The following is a 21,559-nucleotide window of genomic DNA, read 5'->3' as shown; positions in this document are numbered from 1 at the left end:
GGATTCCCATAGAGGAAGACACATGGAACTAAAATTGAGTTCCTGCGAGGAACTCACAGCCCACTATAAGGAGGATCCTTCGCTTTAGGAAGGCTAGCACAGGGCTTCCTGGCCAGGCTCAAACTGCTTGGAAGCTTCACCTTCTTGTAAGCTGTTTACGTCCTCTTCCCTAAATCAAAGATTGGGTGAAAAAATTATTAAAGTTCACAGGCTGAAAAGAACTTATCCCAGAATTCCTAAAATCTGGAGTCTGAGGCCATGTAGCATGCTTAATTCTTCCATGTTGGCAAAAGCCTTCTGTTTTCAGCCACATGACCACACCCCAGCAGTCTCTTTTATGATCTGCGATAAGTGTACAGTAAGGTCACTTGGATGATTCAGATAACAAAGGCCCCTTCTTCTCCACTCCTTTGCCCAACATCTTGTTTGCAAAGGTCCCAGCCTGGGGTCAGAGCCCTAGTGCTTGGAGTAGGTTCTCATCAAATGTTTACAGTGACCTTATCAGCGGACATAGGACAAATAAGGAAAGGGCAAGAACAAAAAGGCTAGTGAGTGAGAAAGAACTAGGCATGAGGAAGAGGTCATGGAGAGTGAAAGGGAAGATGCCTGAGAAAGAGGAAGAATATGAAAACGTGCACAGCCACGCTCCCTTGAACACCAAAGAGTGCTTTCACCGCCCTTGACCACAAGGTGGCACCCTTTGAACTTCCTTCCGCCATCAAAATAAGAAAGGGGGTAGAGAGGAGGGAGAAAAGCACTCCCCCAAGCAAGAACAATTTGAAAACCCACCCCATAATATTTAAAATCTGGGACAAAGAACCATCCGGACGCAACTGCTTCAACTGCAAAACCTCAGCGCTGCCTCCGGAGCGGCCCGTCGGCCAGAGTCAGGAGCAGCCCCTTTAAAAAAGCGGAGTACAGTATTGGGATTCTTGAAACCTGAAACCTAGAAACAGAATCGAAGCGGAAACCAGAAGGAAAACCTTGAACTCCTCCAGACAATTGCTTCCGGGGAGTTTCGGGAGAGCGAGGGGGAATAAAGGGCCCGAGAGGAGGGCCCCTCGGATGGCGCGCCCCTGAGGGTCCTGGCGACTTAGAGGAGCGTGGGAAGGAGAGGACCCTACCCTCTCCCTGGGCTGCAGGACATGGCCACCGTGGAGCAGAAAGCTCTGGGCATTGGCTTCAAGTGTCTCTCTTTGGCCACTTTTGTGCTCATCTGCGCCGGGCAAGGGGGACGCAGGGAAGAAGGGGGTCCAGCCTGCTACGGGGGATTTGACCTGTACTTCATTTTGGACAAGTAAGTGCCACGAGTTGTTCCAATCTAGGCTAAGCCGATGATGCTTTCTCCCCGGGCTGGGCTCCTCGGCAGGGTCGCTTTAGGACAGGCGCGCATCTCCAGGGACCGAGAGCGGCCGCGGGAGGTGGCGGTGGCCTCAGCGCTGCGCCTTTGTCGCCGCTGGAGCGCGCTTCCCCATCCTCCCCCGCTGCCTGAGCCCGCAGGGCAGGCTTGTATGCGGGACAACTTCTGTGCTTTGCTTTTTGCGACCGAGGCGCCTGAGTTTGAGGATAGGAGTGAGAGTATGCTGTAGACCTATTGCGTTTCTCTGAACGCTTTCCGTTTGCTTTAGAAACCTTGGTGAGAAAAGCTTGCTTACGGGAGGTAGAACTTTAAGGTACTTCTAAAGTAAGAGGCTTTTCAAAACCAATCATCTCCTTTTGAAAAACTTTGCCTTACATATTGCTTTGCTTTTGTTCCTAATAATATAATGCAGGCTGACTGCTCGGTTAGTGAAAATATAAAGGGAATTTCTCCCTTCAGCAGCATTCCTCCCTTCAGAGGCTGGGAAATTCTTTGTTGTGGGCACGTCCTGTGTTGCAGGGTTTTCGGCAGCATCCCTGGCCTCTCTCCGCTAGGTGCTGGTAATACCCCCCGCCAGAACCCCCCACCCCGCTGCCCCCACCGATCTCTCCGTGGTGACAACCAAAAGTGTCTCCAGACGTTGCCGAAAGTCCCCTGCAGCTATATTCCTCCGCCCTCTGGGCTTGAGAAACCCTGATGTTGGCAAATTCAAGTTCTGGCGATTTGACTGGTGGGCTACCAGGGAGGAGCAGGAGCCCTGGTTTCTTTCTGAAAATGGATTCGGCTTCAGGGCTGTGTTCAAGGGAGATCTGAACTCTGACCAATGAAACACTTTCCCAAGCCCCCTTAGATTTGCCAAGCCAGTCATTCACAGAGGTTGCATACTATACACTCAAACCCAGTGTTAACAATAAAAAGCCCCTCAGAGAAGTTCGGAGCTCAGGAAAACTGTGTGTGAGCTCCCCAGTGCCAGGACAGGCGCTTGCTGCTACAGTGGTGGGGAGATGAATTTCACAGACTGGAAAGTATTTGGGAGTTGGAAAAAGAGTCCTGCAAAATAAGCTGGCCAGCTAGACACCAAATGTGCTTTGCAGTTGCCCCTGGAGTTTGATTTTTTTCCATAAAGGCTGTTTTGAACTCCAGATTCTTTGGATGAAAAGTGAGATCTCTTTCTTGCAGATTTATGAGAAGGTGGATACTGAAAATATCCTCCAATGCTAAGAAATGGAATTTCTCTTCTTTCTGCTAGTGGCTACGGCTCACAGAGTCAGAGACTGTGTCTGAAAATAGTCAGAGATGTCCATTATGGTGCTTTAAAAAAAAAAAAAGAAAGAAAGAAAAGCCAGTTCAGAAGGACATAGAGGAAGACTTAAATAAATGGACAGAAACACCATGTTCCTGAATGGAATAATTCCAGACTATAGAGATAGCAACTCTTCCCAAATTAATTTATAAGTTAAGCTTTAAAGTCAGAGTTCTGAAAGAGTTTATCTTGGAGGTGAGAGGGGTTTAGCAAAATGATTCTAAGGTTTATCTTAGAGAAAAGAGCAGGCAAGAAAGAGCTGAAACATTTTGGGAAAAGAATAATGAAGAAGTACTTATATGTCGAAGTATTAAAATGTATTGTAAGACAAATTGATAAAAACAGGATGGGAAAAGCCATAGAATGGGTGGACAGGATAGAAAATCTAGAAACAGATCCAAGGATGTGTAAGCATTTAGCAGAAGTTCAAATGAGGAATGAATTCATTATTTTTAAAAATGATTCTTGGACAAGAGGTTGGTAACATGCCAAAGAAAAAGGTTACATTTCTACTTTAACCTCTCACCCCCAATGCCAAAATAAATTCCAAGAGGACTGAAAATTTAAGGGTTTAAAATGAAATGATGAAAGACCTAGAAGAAAATTTAGATGGATATGACTATAATCTTAAATTTAGAGCTTTTAAAACAGGGTAGAAACATACAGAAACTACCAAAAATTTAAATATATTACAAGCTTACACTTCTATCAGTGGAAGAAATGCCATAACTAAAAGATAACAAGTTACAAAAACTTTTGCAACATAAATTCACCTCTGCAGAGTGACCTTAATGTATAATAAGCAGTTTTTGAAAAGCTCTTTCCAATAGAAAATAGGCTTACTATATAAATAATTCACCAAAAAAATGAAAGTCAATAAACAAACAAAAAAGTGTAACTTCACTAGTAATCCAAGAAATGGAAAAAGTCAAACAAGATATAATTTATATTAAGTTGGCAAAGATTTTTAAAGACATAATATTTCGTATTGGCCAACTTGTGGGAGGCAGGCATTGTCATATCTTCCTAAGGAAAATCTAAATTCCTACTGGCTTTCTAGACTTGTGCCGTTCAACAGAACTTTCTGTGATAATGGAAATGTTCTTTATCTGTGCTTCCAAGATGGTATCGACTAGCCATAAGTGCCTGTTGGAAAGGTGTCTAGTGGAATTGAGGAAATGAACTTTCTGTCTTATCTAACTTTAATTAATTTAAATTTAAATAGCCACATGTGGCTATCAGATTAGATAGCAGAGACAAGAAAGTAATTTGGCAACAGGGATCTAAGGAAAAACCCAAGATAGTCAGAAAGAAGTGCCTCTAGAGGTATGTTCCTGACAGTACTCTTTATCACAATAAAGCTGAAAATGACCTAAGTGTCCATCCAGAGGGGACTTCATAAATAAGGCATGATATACGCACAATATTGTGTATGCATGTTATGCATAGTTACAAGATATTTTTTGAAGAAATAATACTCATAATATATATACTCTTATGTGAAAATACAATCACAGAACATTTTACACTATGATTCTACTTTTGTAAAAAGTCTAAACATACATGCGTATATGTCTCCATTTACTCAATATGTAATAGTATTTGTCCCAAGAGCATACGATTTTTTAATTGTTTTTACACTTTTCTGAATTTTCAAGTTTTTCTACCATAAACATATGTTATAGTCATCAAAAATAAGTTACTCTGAGTCTTTAAAAATTCATTCAAGTATGAGGAGGGTCTGTAACCAGAGTGCTGAGCTCCAAGGGTTATGCAGGATGCTGCTTCTGTTATATTAAACCCTGGAGTACATTTCTAAATGCACCAGAAGATCCTTTGCAGTATGTTGGGGGCCTAAAAATGCTCCAGGGAGAGTGGGGAGACCTTTGTAGGTACCTCCCTTTGCAGGTGGACTCCTCTGACTTCCTTTGGTTGTCCTCTTCTTTGAAGAGAGGGATTTTTTTTTGTTGAATGAAAACGTGCTAGAACTTGGTCCAATAAGTGTGCACACCTCCAGCCTGCCATCTCCATCCAGCCTAATTGATGGGGTTGTTGAGCCCAGAGCTGGGGGGATGGGCCAAAAGGCAGTGATAGCAAACAATCCCCCAGTAGATCCCTAAAGACATGGTCTTCTGTCCTAGAAAGAACCTCCCCAAACTGTGCTGTCCAACACCTAACCACTGAGGAGTACAAAGGGAAGGAATCCTGATGCATTTTTTTCCCCTTGGGCTTCTAAGATCCTCTGGCCGGCAAGACACTGTCTACAGGCTGAAACCAGTGGATCACAAGGCACTGAATTCACCATTCTTCCCACCCCCTCAACTCCCTTTTTTTTCCCAGCGAATAGTTCTCCTCTTTCCCGTGACATTAAATCTCAGCTCCTTTCAGCTTTAACCAGGATGCGTCTCTGGCCTGGAAGAAACCCAGATTATACATTTAATGGAACGTCATGTTTTCTCAACCAGAAGCAAAGACTTCATAATGATAACCTAGACAACCACAGTAACACAATAGGGCATTATTAGCGGCTTTGGCGACAGGGCTGGCGGACTGGGCTTCACGAGGCTTTATATGATGGAATTTCATGTTCATTTAGGCATGCTTTTCTGGTTACAGTCAGGAAAAGTAGATTGCTGGGAATTCAATCAGGGATTTGAAAAGTCAAATTTGGAAGGCCCCTCTCCAGAGGAAAACAGTCAAGGAGCAGCTGGATTTCTTTAAGTCTTCCAGAGGGCCCTCGAAGATTAATGCACCCAGTTGACCAACCCACAGACATGAATACAACTTTCCTCTCTTGCAGGCTCTTCTGTTCTTACTCTAGGTATTTATGTATCACATATTGGTCTATTTTATAGAGAGCTATTAGTCACTTAAATGGAAAACATGGGGGGGGTTTTCCTAGTAATTTTTTATTGTATGCTAGACATTAGGCTAATACATTGCAGTATGTCTCGATCAATGGTTGGCAAACATTTTCTTAAAGGCCAGGTACTAAGTATTTTAGGTTATGGACTACACAATCTTTGTTGTAAATACTTCACTCTGCTGTGGAAGTGGGAAAGAAGAAATACAAAATATTTAAACAAAATGGGCATGGCTGTGTTCCAAGAAAGATTATTTTCAAAAATAGCTGGCCTGCCTGTGAGGCATGATTTGTGCACCCCTTCTCTAGAATATGCCTTTTTGTTGTAAGAAATGTTCAGAAAACATGGATTCTTTATCACGAGTCTCAGGAAGTGCTGGCTTCATGGCTGTATTCATGTGTGCCCTACAGACTTCAAAAATAGAAAGGTAGGGTAGAGCAGGAGGAGTGGAGACAATGGTGGGCTGGAAGGTGGCAGTAAATGCTGAAGAGTTTATTCATAGGACTTCCCAAAGCCACAGCCTCTCATCCAATAAATCCTTACATCTGTGAAAGCCCTCTGCAGCCTTACCATGTGCTCCTTCCCTATGAGAGTCCCCCAGCTCCTCCCTCCCCGACTTGCTTTTTGTTCAACACCTGTTTTCTCTTTCTCTTCTTCCCATGCAAAGGGGCCCCCATCTTGCCACTCAAAGCATCCACAACTGGGTGGTCCCATGGGGGCAATGATCTGCTACATCTCCTATGTATTATACTCCAGAGATGTGGTCATTAAACAGATTTTATAACATGAGATAGGGAACCTCCCCACTTTCTGGGTTCCCAAGAACTAACTTAACCAAAGAAATCTTTAGAGTCGAAGCTAAAGACTTTATGCCATCTTACAAGTGGCCAAAGACAAGCTCGTGTGGTAGCCAGGGCAAGCGCTGCTGTCTCTAATGTACAGATGAGGAAACTGTTCAACTTTGGTCAACCCACTGGATTAAGTGACCTGCCAAAGGACCTTGGATTATATCATGACGTCTGCTCCTGACTCCCAGCCCAGCTCTTTCCCCTCATCACTGCCCTGTGCAGTTGGGTCATAATGAGAAGCACATGGCAGTACGACTGGGTAATTCCAGGAATTAAAAGTCCCTGCATCAGAATTTCAGGAAATGATGGTGCATGAGGCAATTAAGGTTGAGGAGATACTGCTCTGCTGTTAAATCGGCTGTAGTTGATTGACAGTTTTAGGGACTTCAACAACACCCCCTGCCCCCAGCCCACAGGGATGCTTCAGAGGTCTGGGGGTTAAGTGATGGCTGGACCTCTAAGGACATCTGTGACACACAGAAGATCCAATAAATTAACAATTAGTTGTTAAGATTGAATCTGACGGAAAAGGGGAAGTCAACTCTAGATGAGTTAAAAAAAACTTTTTCAAGGTCAGGAATGTCTTTTTGTTTGTTTGTTTTTTGTATTGAGATGGAGTCTGTGGTTGTTTTTCAATGTTCCTCCAGTTAGATTCCAGATTTGGAGAGGACTTATCAGGTCAAGTAATAGTTGGAAGATTTGGCTTATGGTTCAAAATAAAAATAAATAAGGCAAAACTCTTTTGTTTGGTTTGGTGTTTCTGCCTGGGTCAGCCAAGTAATTACCTCTCGTTTCTGTAGCTGTGGGAGACCTGGTAAAACTCAGTGTCAGGCTAAGAATAGAGTCCAGGAGTATTGGAGGAAGGCACCCTTCCTAAGATGACCTGCAATTATCTTCAGATGCTGAAGGGCTCCCAGTGGTCCAGGGACAAACTCTGGCATCTCTTAGTGAGACTTGGCTGTCACATACATGCAAATGGGATTTGCTTTATGCTAATTTAGAACATGTGTCTATTTTTGATATGTGGCCAAGAGGCAGGATTTCGCCTCTCTCAACAATTATTCGGCAACCAAAGACAAAGTGGGTATTTGGATGTTTCCTGACATGTTTCCCAGGCATGCCAGGTTTGTCCTGAAAATAACGGGATTTCTTCAATTTGGAGGAGCTGATTCTTTCATTCATTTGGCATAAATGTGTTCTCAATTTCAATCACAAGTGTTACTCCATTAAAAAGCACAGAGGACAATGCCTATTGCAAATTGTGTCCTGTTCTGAATGTTGCAAGAAATGTAAGGGAAGCAAGAAGCTGCCCCAGACTATTTACTTTTTAGGCAGAAGGATGTTAAAAGGACTCCAGGCAGCCAAAGCTTAAGCCTCCAGTGAGGATTTGGGACAAGGAGCAGGTAAAGTCAATTTGAGATCAATAAGAAGAAGAAAAAATGATAAATGACACTGATTGAGCCCTTGCTACCTGTGTGAGCCCTTTGCCTGTGTGATCCCCTTTAGTCTCTACAGCCACATAAATCAGCACAGTCATGATCACCATTTGACACATGAAGAAACTAAGGTTTAGCCAAGGTTGCTGTAAGTGATACAACTCAGTGTCACATCCAAGCCTCTCTGAGTCATGATCTCCACACAAAGATGAGAAGAATTTAAACATGCAAGAGAGCATTGAATCCATCAGGATAGGTCAAGTTATGCCATGGTAACAAACAACACCCCCCCCCCCCGCCGCCAAATCTCAGTGACACAAAACAGTAAAGTATAAACCCTTCTTTGTAATCGCTGCTTCTGCTAAATGTCTGGTGAGGGTCAGCAGGGACTCTGCTCAGGGTAGTGATCCTAGGAGCTAAGCTGGTGGAGACTCCGTAAACCAGCTTCCACCATCACGGCTGCAAGGGAAGGAAATGCTGGAGAATCTCCAGCTGGAAGTGACATGCATCCTTCCACTTTCAACCCATTGGTCAGAACTAGTCATGTGGCTTCACCCTAAAGAGGGTGGAACCAAAAACCTCATCCTCCTGTGAATCCAAAAGGAGAGGAAAGCCAGATATGGATGGGCATTAAAAGCTTCTCCCACAAACCTTTATTTATACACTACTTTCACCTCAGCGAGCAAAAAAAGGAGTAGACCCGGAAGGGAGTAAAGAGATAAGAGCTCTGGAAGAGGGTCCATGTTGAGCTGTGTCTTAGATTTATTCATCGACCTGGAATTATGATCGGACACAACCATTCCCATCCTCCCATAAGGCAGTGGTGGCTCCAGCTCTTTTCCTCCCTTTCCCATTCTTCCCATTCCATAGATGAAACATCCAGTACAGGGGACAGGGGATTAAATGAGATTACACGGAAAGTAGAAGTGGAGATGAGACATGCTTCCCTGAGTGCTGAGTATTACAGGCATATATCTGAAAGTGAAAAATCCCTTTGTCCATAGTTTACAGACCATGAGGGAATCTAAAAGGCTGGAACATTGCGGCAACTGGGCCAGAGGATGCTGTAAATTGAAGAGGCTGCAACAGAGCTTAAGTCAAGAGTATTTGGATTCTGACCAAATGTGTCTCAGGGGGTGGGGGGTGTCATTGCCATTTTCGGTGGGGCAGTTTCTCACCATGAAGCATTCTAGGATGCCTGGCATTTCTGATCCTTCCTTTGTAAATGCCATTTGCCTTCCTGGTCATTGTGACACCCAACAAATAGATGTCCCTATATTTATTTCTAAATATATAGATGCCCCTTCATTTATTTCTAAATGCCTTCCTGTGAGATAGGTTGAGAACCCCTGACCTAAAGAAAGCAGGGTAGAATGAGGCATGTCAATGGTGCTGATTCCGAGCACCCCGGGACTACATCTCAGCAGGAAGAGCATTTGTCTGAAGAAAGAACTGAGGAGGCTTCAGTGATAAGAGAGCCCATGGAAATTGTAGACCTTGAAAATGAATGTTCTAAACCAGTGGTTCCCAACCACAGGCCAAATCAGAACCTAAGGCTGGGCAGGTGTATATAATTTGGAAAATCTTCCTAGATGTTTGTGATGTGGGTCTGTCCCTTCCATGATAAAGAGGAATGGGAAGACAAAAAGAGCTGTCCTGTACTGATAGTTTTTTCCCTCTGCAGAGATGATGAAGTTGAGGCAGCAACGCCTGAGAACTGGATGCCAGGCAGAGTTCTTATTTTAGATGGCAGGAGGAAAAGCCCACCATGACATGGAGAAGGAGGAGCAGTGGTCACAGATAGGCCAGGCTTTGCCCTCCAATGTTGCCAGATCCTGCCATGTGTCTCTACACACAGAGGCCAGGGTACTTGCCTGGATAGTCCTTTGTTCCCTTTATGTCAGGACTCCAGGCATGAAATGTGCCCCAGTGCCTCATGGAAAGGAACTGGGCTCAAGCACAGGGGTTAAGAGAGCTGACTTTGGAATCAAGCATCTCTGGCTTCAGATACCAGCTCAGCCTTTCACCAAGCTGTATGACCTTGAGCACATTACTTAGTAGCCTCTCCAAAGCTTTCTTCTAATTAGTAAAACAGGCATTAAAATTTCTGCCTCAGAGAAGTGTCCTAAAGATTAAATAATATTAGATTAAAACTTTTATTGAAGCATTTGGTACGTGAGTGCCCGAGATGATGGTGGTGGTGGTGGTGGGTGGTGATAATGGTAGTGATGTTAATGGTGATGATGGTGACTGTGGTATTGATGGTGGTGGTGATGGCAGTATTGATGGTGTGATGGTGGTGGTGGTGGTGGTAGTATTGATGGTGTGATGGTGGTAGTGATGGTGGTGGTGGTAGTGGTGATGGTGATGATGGTGGTGGTGATGGTGGTGGTGGTAGTATTGATGGTGTGATGGTGGTAGTGGTGGTGGTGGTGGTGGTGATGGTAGTATTGATGGTGTGATGGTGGTGGTGGTAGTGGTGGTGGTGATGGTGATGATGGTGACTGTGGTATTGATGGTGGTGGTGATGGTAGTATTGATGGTGTGATGGTGGTAGTGATGGTGGTGGTGGTGGTGATGGTGGTGATGGTGACTGTGGTATTGATAGCGGTGGTGATGGTAGTATTGATGGTGTGATGGTGGTGGTGATGGTGATGATGGTGACTGTGGTATTGATGGTGGTGGTGATGGTAGTATTGATGGTGTGATGGTGGTAGTGATGGTGGTGGAGGTGATGGTAGTGGAGATGATGGTGGGGGTAGTGGTGTTGATGATAGTGGCGGTGGTGGTGGTAGTGGCATTGATAATGGTGGTAGTGATGGTGGTTATTCTCTCTAGAAAAAAAAAAGACGTGTTCCTCTAACAAAAGACACCTCCCTAGACTTTAAGGGGGACTGGCTGGCTAAGGTCAGGAATACATCAATTCATCCAGTATTTATCAAACTGTGCTAAATTTATGGAATTTCAAAATGGATTTCACAATTAAAGCAGAAGAGACAAAGGGTTAGGAAAACAGAGTCGGTGAAATTATCAGTTTTGGTTGAGATGAGAGAGGCTTAAGAGATGTCACCAAGAAGGTAACTTTGGATACAGAACTTGACCTTGAACATTGGGCAGGATTTTGCCAGGTGACAAAGTAAAGGGAAAACATTGATGATGAAGGGGCAATACAGGAAAGCAAAGGGACACATATTCTTTGTGATGTGAGCATGACGATGAGAGTGACAGGGAAAGAATCTGGAAAGAGTGGATTTTCTTCTATCAGCCATAGGTTATGGGGTTATGTCATAGGAATGGGGAAAAAAGAGCAAGTGAAATTGAGTGCTCTTGTAGAGGGGAGCATCAGGAATTGATGAGCAAGTGGCTATGAGCAAGCGGGAGGGGAAAGAGTTGTGAGGGTAAGGAGTGGGTTTCAGAGAGAAGAGTTTGGTCTGGACTGTTGAGTCTGAACATGTGGGGCTTTTGGGTGGAGATGTTGAGTAGGCAGTTGGATTTATACCCTGGAACTGAAAATAAAGACTTGAGTGTTGTTAACCCCAGGGTAGTAGTTGAAAATATGGATATGATAATAAATAATGTAGAGATAGTATCAAGATAATATCAGCATTAAAAAATGTCAAGAAAAGGTGGAGTTTAATGAGGAAGATGGCCACAGTCCAACCTAGTCCTGCCAACAGGACCAAAGGAGAAACTCCACTAAACAGAGCCAGGAAGAAGTTGACAGAACAGTCAGAAGAGAACCAGCAAAGAATTGTTACTACTGAGCAAGGAAAGAGAGAATTTCAGTGGAAGGGTGAGCAACTAGATGTTTTCCCCCTAAAATTATCTTTTTCTATCCCTAGTCTTGTGGACAGTATCACCCTAAATCCAGCCACTTAAGCCAAAGATCAGAGAGTAATCCTCATTCTCATATTCCAAGGCCTGACAACACCTGCTCCTGCATCTCTGCCCTGCCATTGCCTTAGTTCAGGCCATTTCTCACCCAGTTCACTGAAACATTCTCCAAATTGATCACTTGACCTCCTTTTTAACACTCCCACCCCACCCTATGTTCTTGACACCGGTACTAAATGGATCTTTTTAGAACACAAATTTAATCTTGACATCATCTCCCCCAACCCTTGAACCTCTAAACACTCCCAAGGTTCTTTCAGTATAAAATGCAAACTCCTCAGCAAGGTATCCAGGAACCTTACTGCTTGGGTCACTATGCGTTTCCCTTAACCTCATCCCTTGCCACACTCCTACTCCCCTGCAATTTCCAACACAGCTGTGCTAGGCAGTTCCCTGAACTAACCCTTGCTCTTTCTTGCCTTTAGCCATAATGTCCTTCATCTCCGTTTCCATCTTTATAGAAGTGATGCCCTCTTACCCTTTGAGATGATTACAGGCCCTTGGTCCCCTCCCCTCTAGTTGTGGCTCCCTGTGGTACAAAAAATTAAGAACAGTCAGCTTTTTACGTGTCATCTTCAATCAAAACCCATTCCTTGTTCAGAATTCCTCAATCCCATAACGACTCATCTCACATGATGAACAGCAGAGGGGTCCATGATCAAGAGTTAGAGAAGAATTACCCTTGGCATTTGTCCTCTGATGTCTCATTCAGGGGTCTTGTCTTCTTTTCCTCAAACTGTGCGGCTCATTCGAATACAGCTCCTTCCTGTAGGAACCACCTGGAACAAGCTTTCCTAATAACTTTTGGCAAAAAGATTGTGATCAGAATCATAGCCATCATCCCTTATATAGGATAGTGCAAATACCAGGTTTATGGAAATGGCATAGCAAATAAGAGAAAAATGAAGTGTCCTGTTTGTAACTATATACCAGTCCCAATAATAAGCAATATAAGGTAAAAGGAAATATAAGATGCCATTGGACAGCCACAATCTAACCATAAATAAATGGATGGCCTGGTACATTCCTGACCTGTGCTTGTCCCACTATAACTATTAATGGGTTCCTATTTTATTCTTGAAAGTGTCCCAGTTTGGATATGAAATTATCTGAAAACCCTGCTGAATAATTGTCATAAAAGATACTTGAAGAAACAAAAGAGGAGAGGATTGAAGGTTAAACAGGTGAATACCCCTGTACACCTTGTTCCATTAAAATGGCAACCAGTTCAGCACTTTTCATTCCATTCAAGTGCCCCAATTTTAAGCTTTGCCTGGCAACCCCACTCCCAGATTCCCATAACAGTTAGTGGAATTTCTCCAGTACTCACTATCTTAGCCCCTAACGCTGTGAATTGTAATTGCGTGTTTCCTGATCCCTCCATGGGGAGGCAGTATTGCACAGGTATTAAGACCACAGGTTTAAAGGCAGAAAGGAGACTGAAGGAGAGTAGTGTTTGGTCTAAGAGCATGGACTCTAGGGCTAGAGTTTGAATCCCAACCCTATCACTTACTAGCTGTGTGTCCTTAAGCAAGTTACTTAATCTCTGTGTGAGCTCAGTTTCCTCATCTATAAAAAGGGAGCTCATAGTATTATCACAGAGCATTGTGCTCAGAGCAGAAATCCTATGCATGCACAGGAAGTACTTGCTAAGTGCTAGATATTATTATTAAATGGTAATGAACGTAAAGGGCTCAGCACGATGCCTGCTGCTTAGTAAATACTCAATAAATGTCCTGGTATGATTATTAATCTTTATAGATCGTGAAGGACTTAACAGGCATTAAAAATCATTTTGCGGAATCAATACATATTCTCTGTTGTATTTATGCATCCTGCAGCTACATCCCATGAGAAAGAACTGAAGAAGGTCATTTTCTTTAGCAGAAACAAAGGCATCGGTGACTTTTGGAAGTGTTGCTTCAGGGCATCATAAATGCAGACATTAAAATTTAATGAGCTAGGGACTTAGTTTAAGATGAGAAAGGAAAGAAGTTTGTTTATGACTTCTGAAAAAGAAGCTGACCATGGACAGTTAGCTTTTCCCTGCCTCCCTCACTATCACCTAAAACTGCCCTACTCCCCAAAAGAGAAGATCTTAAAAAGAGGCATCTGGGGGAAGCTGGCATCAGGTCTAATCACTAAGGACAGTGACACTGACGTGAAACACACTCGAAGAAATTCCACTAGAAACATAACAGATGGGCTGAGTTTGGAGGAGGTCGGCCAGGGTCTCCTTTCAATGCTGTTGCCAAGTTGAACAACATGTACAGGAAGATTCTGAAGGAGCCCTAAGAACCATCCCAAATGTGGAAGTGAGTTTGAAGTAAAGAGTGGGACATAAGGGGAATGGGGACCATCTCCTTAGAGCCAGGCTGCCATTGTGCCTCAGCAACATGCAGAGGCAGCTGTGCCGGAAGCCAAGGAGGAAAGTAAGCCATAGAAGAGAGAACGCACAAACACTAGGCATCTCCGTGACAGTGATTCTGTCCAGCATTGCAGAGTCCTCCCTGGAGATCCTGGGCCTCCAGGGAAATGGCAGAGTTCTGTCTTTAATTATGTGGATGCAGTAGAAATTGGGAATGAGGTCAGGTACAGTACAACGTGATCTTGGAGTAGACACCAAGCCAAAAAACTACATATGGCAAACTGGATTTGGTGTGCAGAACAAACACACACACTTTGCAATGATGACGTTCCTCTGTGAGAAGTAAGTGATGAGGGGTTATTCTATCCCCCACTCTGCTCTAATTGATGAAACAGTAACAGAAGCTTACTTTAGCCATTAAGACCAACTCCCTTCTCCCAGATTGTGTTCTTAGGGAAGTTTATAAGTGTGAAGACAATGCTGTAAATATATATATATAATTATATAATATTATATACATACGTATTAATATTGACATTAATGTTATATACATATTATATTAATATTAATACATATGCATGGTATCATATATATGTATATACACATATATATTATATACATATATATGCCTTACATATGTATAAAATGTATGTAATATTTGGGAAGTAAATACGAGACCCGGTTACACCTTCCCATATTGAAACAAGAAAATAGGGCCTACAAGATTTTAGCAACTGAATATAAAGAGTGAAAAAACTCTTGCGATAGAAGGACATATTTATGGAAAGAATTTCCAACAGCAAAAGAGGGCAGTTTTAGCATCACGTTTCATGATTTCAGTGAAGTTAAATAAAATAAGACATTTGTAAAACAGGAGATAACATCTGAAAAGGGACCTAGAGTAGTTAAGGAAATGTAAAATGATCTGGAAAAATGTGAAGTCACCTGAGAAGCTGTAAAGAGCAGAAGCGAATGCAGAAAATGACATAAATGATGAAGGCGTGTTGGAGAAGTTCTCGTACTTTGAATAAGAAATGAGGTATGTGAAAGTGATGGGGAAGAAGATAGTAAATAATGAGTAACAAAAATGGATATCCAATATCCTAGATAATTTGAGTAGCTAAAGAATAGTCTAGAAAAACCATTCAAAGATTTGGTAGGAGAGAATTTTCCTGTTAAAAAAAAAAACCTAATAGATTTACAAGGAGATCCTGCTGAATAGCATTGAGAACTATGTCTAGATACTCATGTCGCAACAGAAGAAAGGGTGGGGGAAAAAACTGTAACTGCAATGTATACATCTAAAGATAACCTGACCCCCTTGCTGTACAGTGGGAAAAAAAAAAAAAAAAAAAAAAAAACCTGAAAATGAAGATTGAATAGGCTCATCAAGTAATAATAAAAATGAATTAAAAGAGATGAATATGTAAACATTTTCTGGTGAAAATTTTAAATTTCAAAGACGATAGAATTTGCACCCTCTGGAGGGACTGATTTGCCCTTGGGGGTAGGTCCTTTGGTTTTGGACCAAGTTAGGGCATGGAAAATTCTATGACATCTTCAAGGAAAAGAAAATTTCAATATGAATTAAACTCTCCCAGATAATAGAAAAAAAATGAAGCTTCCCCATTTATTTTAGGAAGCTAGCATTTGTATGATGTTAATATCTACCCAAAAAAACACACATGTAAAGCATCTGAACAAATTTGAATAAAAACTTTAAATCTGAAATCAAATATCATTACAACAAAACTATATAGTAAAAAAATGATACACCAAGACCAAGTAAAATTTTATCCTAGGAATGCAAGGATTCTTCAACATTTAGGAAATATGTTAAAATAACACATTTATTTTGAAAGCCATAAATGAAAACCAATTCATTTTTCAGTAGAATCTGAAAAGACATCTCTCTGAATAGTTAAGTGTGCAAAGGATAAAGAGGATATGAATAATCATTGATGGGGTTGATTTGCCAAATATATTTTGAATCATATACCCCACAGAGAATAAACTTTCCTTTCAGATACCCATGAAATATTTATTAGGTAACAAAGAATGCCTCCATGTATATCCCAAGGCATAATTTTTCCAGTCCACATTTTTAGCAATAAATAACAGGAAATGAGTAGCGAAAGTACACTAAAGCTTCGGCTACCAGGGGGAAAAATACGGATTTTTAATATTCTCTCGTCATGAGGAAGACTGAAAGAAAGCTGCTGTCTAGGACAGAGGTTTGCAAACTAGGGCCTGCATCCTGTTTTTGTAAATAAAATTGCATTGTAGGGAACTGTATCTAAACAATTGTGATGGAACATGATGGAGGATAATGTGAGAAAAAGAATGTGTGTGTGTGTGTGTGTATATGTATGTATAACTGGGTCACTTTGCTGTACAGCAGAAGTTGACACTGTAAATCAAATATAACAGAAAAATTAAAAAAAAAAAACCTGCATCGTAGGGCTCCCACACTATTTAGTTCGTGTACTTCCAGTGGCTGCCTCTATTGCAATACAGAGGTGAGTAGTTGCCACTGAGACCATGCAGTCCTCAGAACCTAAAACACCTGCCATCTGGACCTCTACAGAAGTATGCTGATCCCTGGACTAAAAAAAAACATTTGCACCCCAACAGAAAATGTGCAAAAGATACTGATAGCAGGATCAATTTCATGGGCATGAAACCTGTGCGGTTGCCCAGAGACCCGCACTGAGAAAGTCCTGTGCTTGGCTTCATGCTCTGCTGTTGCCATCTTGAAATTCTTAATAATTTTTGAACAAGAGGCCCTGCATTTTCATTTTGTGCTGGATCCTACAAATTATATGGCTGGTTCTAACAGAACCATCATGTTTTTAAAACAAAGACAGACAAATAAATTATAAATAAGAAAAAAATCTAAATGGCCTATTATTAAATGCTCCCAAATGAAAAACTGTCATGAAAATTCATTTTCATTTATAAAACACTCAGCCATGTCAGAAAGAGCTAATCCCAAGTGTGGGTAAGAAAACCAGCACTTCTTACCTTGCTCCTGGGAGTGTAAGCAACATGACAATGGGAAGTGAGTTGTAGCAGCCACGGGGTAGCAAAAACTTATTCTCACTATCCTCAAATATGGAGAAAATAACTTAAAGCTGCTTTGCTTTTCTTCAAAAGGCCTTCCTGCTGGGTGCAGGTGTGCTGAGGAGAGGAGGCAACTTTCTTCGAAACTGGAAATCCCAGGCCAGTGCAAGAATTTAAACTCAATAAATTTAAGTCTTTTAAGTGTGTTGCCGGACCTCGCCTTCCCTCACTCCCATCGCTGTGTGTCTGAGAGGAGCTTATTGTGTCTTTATGGCTTGGATGTAAAGGAGACCTCTGACTTTTCATGCAGCCACAGAACCATCCCTTGTCTTGTCATGATCACCTGGTGGTCATCCACAGATCACATTGGTGGCATTGGTTGATGGCCCTTGGGTCTCATTTATCACATCTCAATTATGGCAAATACCTTTTGGACAGCTAACCAGTTTTCTGTTTTCTCAGCAACAGCAACAACAACAATTTTGTATTGAATTTGCGCTAAAAGTACTAGTACGGCTTTTTCTGGTGTGTGTGTGTGTGTGTGTGCGCGCGTGTGTGTTGCAAAAGGCAAATTAGTAGAGGTGAAAGGAGGCCCTATTTTGCTCTAATGTCTTTTTGATCATTTACAAGAAAAAAGATAGTTGATATCTTTGAAACTGTCCTGAACCCAGTATTAATGGCCTGAACCGAGCCGGAACACAGATTGGGACTTGAACCCAGGTCCTGGGACTCGAACCTAGGCAAAACAAAACAGATTGGGACTTGAACCCACATTTTAAATTAGCACTCACCCAATGTCTGGACTTACTGAGGTTCAGGTTCTTTATGCCTCCATGCAAAAGGAATTCAGCGAGAGACAAAGTGATAGGCGAGAAATAGATCTATTCGGATAGGAAGCTTGTGAGATGCAAGCGGAGGATCTGTGGGCTACAGTTTTATCCTCCAAGAGGTGTGGGGTTGGAAAAGCTGGCCTCTTCCTTTCTGGGAGTAGCAGTTCCTCCTCGGTATCCAGTAAGGTGTGTATTCAAATCCGCCGAAGGGCGGTCCTCAAACTCCTGCCCTTGGTCTGAATCTGAGTGCAGGCCTCACCCCATCCTCTACCCAACGACCTGAGGCAATTCCAGCACTTCCACTAGTCAAGCAAGCCTGCCTTGTTCTGATGGCGTTTTGAGCAATTTATTACTTACAGTGATCTCCCAAAGTCTCCTAGATTTCCCTCTCTATCTGTGATCCTTTCCCAGGACTTCTAAAACTACCTGTGCCTACTCCATCCCTATCATCTTGACATGGTATATGTGCATTTCTTACACGTAGCTGACCCAAAGTTTCACATAGCATTACTGTCTGTCGCGGTATGCAATATATCCTGTTATTTCTATTCTGTTCTATTCTATTCCGTTTTTTAAAAAACGTTGGCAGCCTCCCACCAAAATGATTTCCCAAATCACTAATTGTTTGCATTCCACAGCTTAAAAGTCATTGTTGTCATAGCCATCAGTTAGATTGACTAGAGGGGAAATTCCTTACAAGTCAGTATGGTGGGCTGGGCCTCTGGTTTGGGGTCCTCAGACACAGGCAGGAGCAGAGTGGGGAGCCCCCTACTCAAAGCACAGTGCTCAGTGGCTTGGTTTGGTTCTGCACTGGTCTCTGAAGAAGTTGGAGTGGAAGCCAGAGTTGAGGTCAAGCTTTCTGAGCAAGAAGGAGGCTTGGCCATGACCCCAGTCAGTCACAGGAGGACAAGGGCTGGAGGCTTGGGCTGGGTTTAGGTCTTCAGCCAGTTAGAAAGCTTTAAGGGGCTCGGAGGAAGGAGGGGAGGGCCAAGGACGAAGCAGGGGCAGTGGGGCAGGGGATAGGAGGGGGGACAAAAATGAACTTGGGGCCTTTGACGGCAGAAGGGATTGCTGGTCCTGCTTAGTGGCGCCTAAGTCTGCAGTTCCCGTCCAGGATTAGCTGGGGACCTGGGTGGGTCACTGAGGACATCAGTGACTTCAGCTGGGTGGGGCTAAGGAAAAGCAGGAACTGACAGTTTTTATAATTTCCATCCTTACAGCGACTCTGCTCTTCCAGGATTAAAAGGCTCCTGGCTGATGGTTCCAGCTGTGAGCTCTCTTTTTTTCCCTTTCCTTTTATTCTAACCCATGTGCAAAGGGAGGAACAATTTAAACTTAATTTGGCCCACTCAATGCTTTCTGACTGGTTGTATCTGTGGCCAATGGAAAGAGCGTGTGTTTTCTAAGGAGCTTAACCACAGGGAGATTTGGAAACTCACATAAACACAAAAGAATGTGTCTCAGAAACAAATCCGAATGAGACGCCGGGTTCTCATTTTGCTCTTACTCTTTGCAGAACAGCCACTTGGAAGTGCTGACCTGAGGGCAATGCCAGATTCCATGAAAAACCCTGCCCTGGGAACACACAGTGAATGCAGTGTCACAAAACGTATTGATTTCTTACCATGTTCCAAACACTGGGGTTGGCATAGGAAAAACAGGAAGAAGTAGGAAATTCTGGAGCTGCCTCCAGCCATTATCTTCTCATTGGACCAGAGGCTTTGCCTCCTGATGATCTGTGAGCCCTTCTCCAAAGCCAAGTCAGAAGGTGGTGTGAAGAGGGGTTGACCCTGATTTTGAGCGGACCCAGGTATATTGAATGAATCCTTAAGCAGAGAGCTCTGTAGGGCTGTGTCCAAGCAGAATTCCTGGGCGCCAACTTGAACTCCAAATTTTGCTGAGATTTATACTTGTGGAAGCAAGGCACGAACTCCCAAGAGGGAGCCTGAATCTTCCACGCCATCCTAATATCCAGTTGGCTCATGGAAGTCTTCAGCACCTAGAATTGCATTTGAGTTGGGATTTAATGGAGTCAAATATCTAGGACATTTCACACCCACTGACTTCTAGAATATGGACATTTCAACTCCCTTTGACCATAGTTTGCCAGCAATTGTATGTTAAAACCAATTTTAAACAAACAGACAAACAAAAATCAATCTGCAACAGAGTTCACTGGAACCTTTCCCAGGACTGTTTATATTTGGGCTAAGAAGGAATTTTTGTTTCTGCCCTGGGGCTTTTGGAGACAATGGCTGGGTGAGCCATTGCTGCCCGAGAGAACATCAGGGCTCTGTAGCTGGGATTTTACCATCAGTAATTCTTAAATGGGTTGTCATGATAAATGAGATACTTTACACATTGTAGGGTGAAAAGCTGGCCCTGGATCCATTCTCTGTCACTTGCCCAATCCACACCCTACTTCTCCTGGCTCTGACCTGGAGCCCACTTAGGTCCTCAGGGTTGAAAAGAAGCCAAGGTCTGCATATGGAACCCTGGATTGATTATTCTGGGATTAGCTACTAGGTCAGATTCCAAAACCAGAAACTCAGTTTGCAAGGCAAAGTGCAGGTAAGACACACATGTTTTAACAGAAAGTCCAGACAGAATCAAAGACTCAGTATATCTACCTATAAGAGAGGGCAGGAGTCTAATTCAGGTACCATTGGGTAGTTGTCTGATGCCCTGTGGATGAAGTAGTTAGAGTCAAGGTTAGGGATCTAGCTGTGGCGGGTGGGTGATGGTGAGATCACTTGGTGGTGGTGAGGTGGGGGAGAGGACCATGGCACCAGACAGGTAAGCCCCTTGCTCCTAAGAATTTGGGTTAAAAAGAAATAAGAGGCACCTGTAACAAGCTCACTTCTGTGATAAATCCATAAGCAGCTGCCACGGGATTCTTTCCTTCTCTTAAGGGTGATCTGATCTTGGGGTAGGACAGAGCATGCATGTGTGGGTTTAGAAAGCTCAGTAATAAGGACTAGAAGGAGTCCCAGGTGTAGAGGTAAGTAACCCTATATTCCTCTGCTACTTTAGTAGTTGAGGTCCCACGGTGACTCAAGAGAAGACAAAACCAGTTTTGTTCTCAGGATCTTAGAAGGTTCTGTCTACCCTCAGTGCTTGAGGGGATATCTATGTACATCTCAAGCATATCCCGAAGGGGGACTATTTTGGTCCAAGCTTATATAATTATGTAAAGAATAATCATGTGTAAATAGAAAACCACGTACCTCAACAGTAACAGGACAAGTATTAATAGAGTTGGGGTGGGAGAAGCAAGCCTGTCAATATCTCCTTACCTCTGGTTTTATGTCAAGGATCTCATTTTATTTTCTTTTTGAGAAATTGAAGCACCTGCCCATTGACAAGAAAGTTTTGCAGATAGATTTAACACTTTTCTCAACCCTCTAGGATATTTCTTAGCTCTCTCCCTATATCTAGCACCAAGAAATCAAATGAATGCCAACATCGTCTAAATGACACATATCAGTCAGATAAAGAATAGTGAAAATGAAATGTTTCAAGACAAAAAGAAAGTATGAATTATCTGTAGGTGACCCTCTTTGATAAGTAAAGGAATGAAAATTGATCTGTGG

At 42.7% G+C, this 21,559-nt stretch overlaps 1 protein-coding gene across 1 annotated transcript in view; it reads left to right on the top strand.

The window, feature by feature from the left end:
- Nucleotides 738-21,559, top strand: part of ANTXR1 (anthrax toxin receptor 1) — a 240,636-nt gene continuing 219,814 nt past the window's right edge. The window contains exon 1 of the mRNA XM_003125066.6: nucleotides 738-1,297. Within this exon, the coding sequence (XP_003125114.3) occupies nucleotides 1,146-1,297 (152 nt within the window). The 5' untranslated portion in view covers nucleotides 738-1,145. The remainder of the gene's footprint in view (nucleotides 1,298-21,559) is intronic.

This window comes from Sus scrofa, chromosome 3 (assembly GCF_000003025.6).
Source record: "Sus scrofa isolate TJ Tabasco breed Duroc chromosome 3, Sscrofa11.1, whole genome shotgun sequence".
NCBI classification, from domain to species: domain Eukaryota; kingdom Metazoa; phylum Chordata; class Mammalia; order Artiodactyla; family Suidae; genus Sus; species Sus scrofa.
This window is presented reverse-complemented; position numbering and strand designations above follow the sequence as displayed.